General features: G+C 35.7%; 1 protein-coding gene across 1 annotated transcript in view; it reads left to right on the top strand.

The window, feature by feature from the left end:
* LOC107098096 (LIM/homeobox protein Lhx6-like) overlaps positions 1–6,844 on the top strand; it is an 11,013-nt gene extending 4,169 nt beyond the window's left edge. Inside the window, exons 5-9 of the mRNA XM_015395557.1 lie at positions 6–19; positions 1,234–1,334; positions 1,702–1,797; positions 3,279–3,450; positions 6,220–6,844. Of these exons, the coding sequence (XP_015251043.1) occupies positions 6–19; positions 1,234–1,334; positions 1,702–1,797; positions 3,279–3,450; positions 6,220–6,302 (466 nt within the window). The 3' untranslated portion in view covers positions 6,303–6,844. The remainder of the gene's footprint in view (positions 1–5; positions 20–1,233; positions 1,335–1,701; positions 1,798–3,278; positions 3,451–6,219) is intronic.
* Positions 6,845–9,831: the final 2,987 nt, after the last annotated feature.

Here is a 9,831-nt window from a genome sequence, read left to right on the forward strand (position 1 = left end):
CGCAGGGCTGCAGAAAACGGTAGCAAAACCACTAAACATGAACTCAGATGAGCTGGATTACAGTTATTTACTCAAATCCACATGAAAGAATGTAGACTTAGACGTGCATATGAGATATGCAATCATTATATTGATTATGGAGGATAAATGATGTACAATGCAACTCTTCTTAAATTTTGTGATGAGCTATATTATTTTTTACATTTTGTTTCCTTAAAGTGAAATACCTAAATTTTAGCAGACCTAAAGTTTAAAATAAAATCCTTAATTTACAGTCTGTTTAATGGTGAAACCAGCAAAGCACTTTGCGACTCATGAATGTGTCGCTTACACTATAACACATTCGGAGAGATTTGACAGAGTAAAATAATAGGAAATGAGCTCACAGTTTTTGATGACCCCTGAGTCATTTTTGCTTCATTTGTTTAGTGATTAAACTCCCTTTGTTTAAATCAAAATGATAAAATAACAAAATTTCAACCTGGAGAGAATCACACAGAGAAAGCTGTAATTAGAAAAGTATTATGCAATTTACTAATACAGGTGACACAATCATATTCATAAAAATATTCCAATCTAAGCAAAAACCAGCTGATTGCATTGACTCATTGACTCTCTTCAATCCCGCAGTGGAGATGAAAACCTCCTTTTAACAGGAAGAAACCTCCAGCAGAACCAGGCTTAGTGTTAGTGGGCATCTTGTCGAGAGCAACTAGGATTCAATGAGATGGAAGCAGATAATGATATAAACGAAATAAGTTATTTTGAGCTCGGGCCCCGGCGAAAGATTTTGATACTGTGAATCAACATTTGCTTCGATGAGTAATCTAGAAAAATATTAGAGTAGTCTTCCCCCGTTGCCCGAACAGTGGTTATGAAGTAAACCAGAGGAACTGTGACTAGTCTGAGAGTGAGAGAGACGGTGGGTTGGAGGTGGGTGAAGGTTCACTTGTGTGAGGGAGAAAGAAGCTGGGCCAGAAGCTAAATGAGGAGGATCTTGAAAGGTGATTGGCTTCAGAGAAGATGCAGCTCCAAGCTGATTGGCTTGAGCTGAACAGAGGATATCGCAGGTGGTTCAGGTGAAACTGATGAGAGTCTTCCAGATTGAAATCAAGCTTAAGCTCCATTTAGCCAAACTAAAAGTATTTCAGTTTAATATCTGCTTTTGCAATCTCACCTTTTGGTCTATTGTTCTTACAGTCAATGATTAGAATACGTTTTGTTTAATTTCAGGCACCGGTCTGACTCTGGAAGGAGCGCTGCCTTCAGATCAGGACTGCCAACCAAAACCAGCAAAGAGGGCACGGACCTCGTTCACGGCCGAGCAGCTGCAGGTATGTCCCTGTCTTCATGGATGACAGTGTTGCAGAGGGAGCTTTTCCCCTTCACTTTCACTGCATTCATGCTCAATGTGAGGGATTGCTGCTAGTCAATAACACAATGCAGCAAGTGTCTTCTGTCACTACGAACTAATCCAGGAGGAGTGGATCCTGCAAAGTCAATGCCTCAATGCAATAAGCTTGATAACCTTTAACAAATCTGTCTGCAATATTTGATTGAACTGTCTTTGGGAAGGGCCTTGAAATGGCATGTTATAAATATAAACTATATAAATAAACTGAATTGAACTGAGTTGCAGCTGCTTGTTAAACAGCAAGAGTTGTATTTTTTTTATATCAGTGCTGTATCTCTCTCCTGCAGGTCATGCAGACTCAGTTTGCCCAAGACAACAACCCTGATGCTCAGACACTGCAGAAACTGGCAGAAATGACGGGACTTAGCAGAAGAGTCATTCAGGCAGGTGTTGAAATCATTTCTCTGAGAATCTTGTTTGCAAACAAAAGACAACAAAACAAATGAAAACTTTTCCTGCTACTGTAAAAAAAAAAAAATACAGCTGCATGTCAGTAAGGAGAATATCATCAGAAAAGATAGATTCATTACACAAATTCTTGTTTCTGTTCAATAGATGGCTTAAAACTGATGAAAAAAAGCTGCTTATAGTAAAGAACTGTGATGTAATGGTCTCTTAAGAGAGGGTGTTGAGCAGATTATTTCCATAAACAGGGTAAGCCATAGAAGTTTGTCTTATAAGAAGTAGGTGAAATGAAATGATGATGCGCAGCAGAATAGGCAACTGGAATATCAGAATTTTTAAAAGGATTGTTAAGAAGATCTATTAAAAAACTGAGAACAAAAGCGTCGTATACAATCTGAAAAAAGGATCAGTTTATCTGTCTATGCCACTAGTCTTCTATTTGTAAGACCATATTTATTGAGTAGAATATAATAGAAATAGAATAGAAAATCCCTTTATTTTCCCATAACTGGGAAATTCGGGTGTTTTCAGCAGCAAAAAGATTATAGAAAAAAATTGTCACAGAAATATGGAGCCTAGAAAAATGTATAAGAATAACATAACAGTGAAGAGTTAAAAGATAAACAATAAATTACTGTACTGCAAAGTGTTTTAACAATATAGCTTAATGTTAGTAGTGCAGGACTAGTACTCAATGGATTTTAAACAGCTATTTAAAGCAGCCAACACCAAACTAGTGCAGAGTGGCTGGTGGTTATGTGCTGAGAAAAGAATGAAGAGGTCAAATTTGAAGAAGCACATTATATTATTAAGTTTTCATTTATTTATTTTTTTATCAGCAGTGCATAAAGTTGCTTCTTCTTTTTCACTTACAGGGGGAAATGATGAAATGCGATAAACCTTCGGTTGCATTATGGCACAGTGACGATAAAGGGATTTTCTTCACACCTTTTCAGTCACTATGTGCTGTTTTTGTTGTTGTTGTCTTTTCCATAAGTTGCCCCAAGTTCTTTTTATTTTTGTTCAACTTTTTAAGCCTTTGGGTCCATTAAAAGAAAATTGTGGACATTCCTTTACCTTTTACTTTTCAACCACATGCTTTATGTGTTTAGTAGGTCTCCTACTAGCTTGTGAAAGTTTCTTTGCCTTCCCCAATAGTTGGATAAAGGCTCTTAAATTAAAGCTTTTGTATTTTCATATTAGATCAAAATAGTTGCGTCCATAGTGGTTAATGTTGTAGATATTCTTAAATTAAGTGACTTTCTTTATAAGAACAACGATTCCTGCTGTTTTGCTCTATTTTATAGATATAGATATATATCTCTTTATTTTATAGATATATTGTAGTTTTGGTTTATTTATTAATTGCACATCAAAAGCTAGATAACAATGTCAAGGTTAACAGTGATTGTTGTCCGACTCCCACATGTTTGTTAACCTTTTCTGCATTCTTCTCCAGGTTTGGTTTCAGAACTGCCGCGCCCGACACAAAAAGCAGCCCCCTCAGAGCAGCTTCCCTCAGAACGCTCCACTGGCCAGGATGCCGCCGTCGCTTCCAGAAGATCTCCACTATTCCTCCTTCAGCAGCCCGGACCGACCTCACCTCCTGGCTCTGCACGGATACCTGGATGGTGAGTGTCAGGCTTTTATTGTGTTAGATGTTTTTAATGAAAATGATTTTTATAATAACCAGATGACATCTTTAAGTTGAAATGTTTTCAGTGTTTGACCTGAAACTCATACGCTTTTTAAGCGCAGCAGATTTTGAAGAATTTCTAAGTGGTTTATTTATTCACCTCACTTCCCTGTTTTTTCTGTTAGCTGCAACTATATTTACAGATGAATTTTGTGAATATTTTACATCACAGACACTTGAAAACAGTGTGATTATGCAGCTTTTGCAACAAACCTTTAAAAGAAATGGTGGAATCTTATTCAGGTATCAAGGAACACAAGAACTAGACCAGGTTTAGAAGTTAATAGCATATTTACTACTTTTGCCCATTATGATATAAAACAAAGGACTAAAATCTATTACTTTTGAAGTGGTATTTTTAAGCCAAAAAAACTACTATTAAATCCACTCTAGTTGGTTAAACCAATTTGGTTAGATGAACCAATTTAATAATCAGAAAGTGTTGAAGCCTTTGGTTTCAGATCAAGAAATTTAATAGATTAACCAACAACCAATACAGTAGAAATGGTAGCTGATGTGGTAACTTACCACTCTGACTGTTTGGCTGTAGTCAAGTATAATGTGTAATAGTTATGGACCTAGAGAGTAATTACAAAGATGTGGACCTGTACAGAATGCACATTTCTGTTTTAGCCTTGGTTATGACATTTGTATTAACTATTAGTGGATTCCAAGAAGTATTAGTTATGGCAGGAGTTTCCTCTGCAATCAAACGGTTATTGGTTCAATCTCTGGCTTTCAAAGTTGTTACGCTAATTATCCAATATTTTGATCAAATTAACCAATTTGTATTTGTTTGCCCTTTTACCAATGTAGAGCGCTTCCCACTTAGATTGGTTATTTTAGCCAAAAGGTTTGTTGGACATGTAACTACCGACAAGATCAGTAAAATTTAACAAATTTTTTGGTTGAAACGACTGATCTGTTTTTAGGGTATATAGATACCTAAAAATCATATCAAACTTTGCAATTGGTCTGAAGTGTGTTTGATTAGTCTCAAAAGTGTTATTTTTAACAAGATAATGGATGACAGATAAGCTTTAACAGGGTGAATGTTTGAGTGAAGTCATTTTAAGCTTTTGCATTCAATTTGATCTCTCATTTCCTTTGAGGGATAAAATGTAAAGAACCCTGCACAAAATCATGGGCTCCACTGGTAAAGATCTGAATAGAATAAATTACTTTTTAGGAGATTAAGCAATCTTTAAAAGCTGTTATTGAATGCAATCCTAACAGTGGTCTGTAAAGATTTTTAAACATGGTTACATTATATGAAGTGAATATATATTGTCATGGCATTATCAGGCTTCGCAATACTTCTATCTCAAAGGGTTGCTTGGAGTGCGATAATTGCTTCTATCCGTTCCAAATGTTAGGATCTCACATTTTACATTTTAGCCTGTTTGATTTGGAACAGTGGCTTAGAGAAATTGGCTTCTGTGTACTTGATCATATGTATATGATATAATTAATTTTCTAATTTGAACATTTTGTCTTGGTCTAAAAAATGTTGTTTGGCAAGTAATAAATAGGAGAGAAATATTAGAATATTATTGTCATCACAACGCACACTACTGCACTGATGACATGTATTTTACCAAATACACGTGGTAAAGGTTTGATGAAGGACATCACACATTAATTTATTAGTGTTTTTAGTTTGCAGTTAACGGCTCTGAACTATTTGCAAGAAAGCTGAGATTCAGTGTAGAGAATATGAAGCGAAACTGATGACTATTTATTCATAATTTTGCCTTAACACATGATTACATAGATCTACAGGTATGAGTGTGGCAGATATCTCTTTAACTTCCATGGCAGGTATAGAAGTGGTATTTATTATTTTTGCTCACATTTAATTAATTATTAAACAGCAAACTGTAAAAATATAACATATCACAGAAGTGATACCCTATTAGTACGGCCACGTTAATGTATATCACAAAATATATCTGTAGTTGTACTTTAACTATAGGAAATTGTTAAATATCTATACATTTTTTTTCTAAACTATTTTTTTTTTATTCCACTACAGAGAGTTGTAGGTGGTTTTAAAAGAAAGAGGTCTGGGAAATAGTGGCATTAAAATAAAAAAACTAAAAATGTATTTTAATTATTTTTTACCAGGTGTGCCTATAAATGAAGGCAGTATGATTTTAGAAAGGAGGAAAAAAGATGAAACCCAGCCAAAAAAAAGTTTTACAAGTGATGAATGCAGATCCAAGGTGTAGCTTTTAAAAAAATGCCAGCAAATTAATTAATTAATTCCTCAGTAGATAGAAACCTTTAGCAGCATGAGGTTAATCAAACAATCCTTAATTTAGTATTGTTGTATATTATGTTTTGGAGAATTTGTTTTTAGGCAGACTAAAAACTAACTACATTAATTTCTTAGATTGGAAGTTTCTATTGTGATTTCTCCTTTCTATGGCACATGTTGGAGATTATTTTGTTTTTATCTGACATTACAGACGCTCTGCTGTGGAGTAGTATGATTTTATTGTTGTCATATTATGGTAACAAAAAGAGTGTTACTGTTTCCTGTTGAACAGACTGTTGAAAATATGCTATTAGTTTTGTGTGGGTTACAAACCTTTTGTTCCAAATGGGCTCTAAATCTGTAAAGTGGGTTTAGCTGCTAGAGGAGCTCTTCAGCCTTCATAAGGAAGTGGAACTGAATACAGTGTTGTGTTTTCTTTTGCAGCTCACCCCTTTTCCGTCCTCGCCGGCCCTGGACACTTGACTCATCCGTCCATTTCTTTGCCGCAGCTTCCAATCAGCCGCTGACCTGCAGAATCCTCCTCTGTGTTTTCACCACTGATGACATGGAAAGCTATTCCTGTCTGCAGCCCTTAGGCAGAGCAGGGACGTTCATTTTCTGTTCGATTATTCCTTTTGAGCTGGACTGTGGTGACGCTTTCAAGCAAACAGAGGACACTTTTTTTTTTCTTTATTCTAAATGAAGCACAGAATACTTTTATTTTATTTTATTTCCCCTCTCAGAGGACAGAAGCTCTCTCATTCTTCCAGTTAGTGCTTGTGGCTTCAAATGGCAGAGCCTGGTAGCAGTATGCCCGAGAAGCTTTTCCTTTTTCATTATGAGCACATTTGCAGCTTTAATGTTGTTTGTTGTTGTACTGTTGTCAGGAGAAAAAAATCTCTTATTTATTCAGATAAAAACTTGTTTTCAAAGCACTTTTAAATGTGTCATTACATGGAAAAATTCTGTATTTGTACATTGTAAATAAATTGCATCAAATCTGTCATCAGGTTTATTTACATTGTAGAAACAATCTAGAAATAAGTAAAACATTTTTAAATTGAGCATATTAACCTTAATTTGCATAGGAAAATAAGATGATCTACCAATGGAATGAGGATTTTCACTCTTAAAATAAGATGGTTAGATAATATGTACTTGAAATAAGACAATGCAATATTTTTTTTCTTATTTTAAATGTAAATTGTCTTGTTCCAATTGGAAAAGTGTCTCAATTACCTCCCCAATTCAAGAAAAAATGCACTCTTTTAAGAAAAAATGACTTATTTAGATTACATTTTTTTCTAGTGTAATGAGCGTTTTCATCTCTGCGGGTGTTGCAGGTGATGTTAACAAAAAAGAGAAAATATAGTCGGATTTTACTGGGAAACCCTTTCTATCCCCTGCTGCCATAAATCTAAAGGTCACCTTTCAGAGGTCAAGTTCCTGCTGGAACGTGTTATTCAGAGCAATATCCGGGCCATCCAGTATAACAACCTGTCGCAGGAAAATATGATCAATCCTGCTGTGAAAACGATTAGATACAAATTCACTTAAAGTGTGGCCATCGATTTGGTTTTTCTTCAGGCCTTTATGACCTCCTTTTAGATGTATTATCTACCACTGCTGCATTGATTGCGAGCACTTAAGAGGCTGGGATGTGAAGAAGTTTAAGGATTTCTCAAGATGGATCAACATGTCTCTCTTCCTATTTAGTCGTTAAAAAAATGGCAGAGACTGAAGCAATGTTTAAAAAACCCCAGCTCTTTATTAAATACCAGGTAGCTCATAAAAGGGAACATTTATTCATTTTAATATTGTTTACTTATACTTTACTAGGGAAATAAAAGGTAAAGAAGAAAAGCCTGCCCAAGGTATAAGTGAACATAACAGCTGCTTTCGACTCCCCAAATAAAAAGGTATGAACCATACCTGCAACAATGAGTGAGGATCTGAAATGTATTTATGTTTTTTCTACATCAGTAGTAATTTTGCAAAACAAATTGAGTTTTAAAATACTGTTGGAAATTATCAAGATGGACAAATCTAAAGATTTTCTAAATGTATAAGTTCAAACACAACAACAAAAGGGGCTAGCTGCTCTATGCTGTATTTGTTTGCTGGGTTATTTTTGCTTGTTTGTTTCTTTCTTTCCTTAATACAGGTGCCTGAACTGAAGAAAGGAAATCAAACTACTTAGAAATTAAATAAACATCAAATAAACAATCCTCAGCTTTCCCACACACTGGAGTATTTTCCTGATATTATTGCTTTTTTTTAAGGTTCATAATATTCTTCACTTGTCATTTTCTATCTTAATTTATTTTCAATTTATAAATGCTAGCAGCTTTATTAGACGAACAATGCAAAAGTATTTAAAGTAGAAAGGTATCTTATTGGAGCTCTAGTCCTCTACTCTTTGGGCCCAACACCAATTAGCATCGGGTCTTTTTCTAATGATTGCTTAGAGGTTTTCCAGTCAGATTCAAGGTGAAAAGGGATTGTTACTTCTCATAAAACAATGAGCTGCAGATTAAAATAGGACTGTGAGCAACACTTAGACATCTGTTTCCTACTTTTATTTTTTTGTGTTTTGGTTAACTTTTTTCTTGGAATAAATCCCAAAGTCAAGCGTTGTCAAGTCGTTGAGATATATGAAAGTCAGAGCTTTATTTTCAGTTTCCTTCATGCTTAAGGCTTGGGTTAAATGATTTGTCTTCTGATCAGGTGTGTTTTGGTTTCTGAATGCTATTAAGAAAAGAAACAAGATCCAATTCTTCCTTGACTTTCAGCTTTGAATAAACTGTCTTAAAATCGCTCTCTTTCAATCAATTCAATCCAGGAAGAAACCTGTGCTGGAAAATGACTCGGCTCCTTGTGAAATCCTGAAACAAAAGCAGTCTTCCTGCTGAGCAGGAATGATTATCAGACTGACACACTTTGGGCCATCTGCCAGCACTACAATGTAAAAATTTCTTCCCCGCTCAAATATGAGAGCCTAAGGGAGCATTCATGCACGTCTCGTTCCATGCATGTACATCCCTGAGCATTTAAGCCGTCGCGCTTTGTCATCCTAACATGCATCCGCCCCCTCTGTGACTGGCAGCTTCAAGTGGTTGCAGATGAAACATGCCCCCCCACCCCCTCGCCATGTTAATGAATAGGCCCCTGATTGCAGGATTACAGCGTCGGCTGTCTAATGAGCAGATACGCTACAGTGCCCCTCTTCTCCACATATTAACATTTTTTCTCCTTCAAACTGATGAGCTCTTCCCTGCACAACAGTCAACAAAACCTTTGTGAAAGACTGCAGCATGAGCCATCTTCATCAGCCTCCTCCTCCTCCTCATCTTAGTTCATTTCATATGCTCTTGTGGGTGCAGGAGGAATATTCTAATTTTTACAGCTTTCTTGTCTTGAATTTATCATTGAACTGAACTGAAGATGGGGAGCAAAGTGTCTGAAAGGATGTTGAGGATGATTAGGACTCGATTTAAACGATTAAATAATAGAAGCGGGGAGATAAATGTTGGAATTCAGCTCGCTCAATGAAGGCTGAAAGCTTTTTAGAACAACAGGACAAAAAAGGCTGCTCAGGGACAGTGTGGAATTTATAAAGACCCATTTTTTAAAACTGCATACATTTTTTTTTACTTGTGTGTAGTTTCCTGAAGATCCAGAAATCCAGCATCAAAACAAAGAACAGCATCGTGGCCTTGATGGAAAAACTCAAAAGAGGCATTTAAAAAGCTGCTGTTGAATCTGATATCCATCTGTGACAATTATAAAATACACCTGAACTTTTAGTGAGACTAAATAGCAGCAAAGAATTAAATCTTCTTCTTTTTTATTATCACAGATAATTTATTCTAATAGAGCAGGGGTCTGAGCCCGAGTGGCTCTTTAAACCCTCAACTGAGACTGTAATTATTTTGATTAAGAATAGCAAACAATATAAACCAGTGTTTCAAAATGGAAATAAATATATCTATATTTTAACGTACACTGCATGAAAAGTGGGATTTTCGTCAATATACGGCACTGTAGATTGTCGTG

The sequence above is a fragment of the Cyprinodon variegatus genome, unplaced genomic scaffold (genome assembly GCF_000732505.1).
Source record: "Cyprinodon variegatus isolate N-32 unplaced genomic scaffold, C_variegatus-1.0 Scaffold746, whole genome shotgun sequence".
Classification (NCBI taxonomy): Eukaryota; Metazoa; Chordata; class Actinopteri; order Cyprinodontiformes; family Cyprinodontidae; genus Cyprinodon; species Cyprinodon variegatus.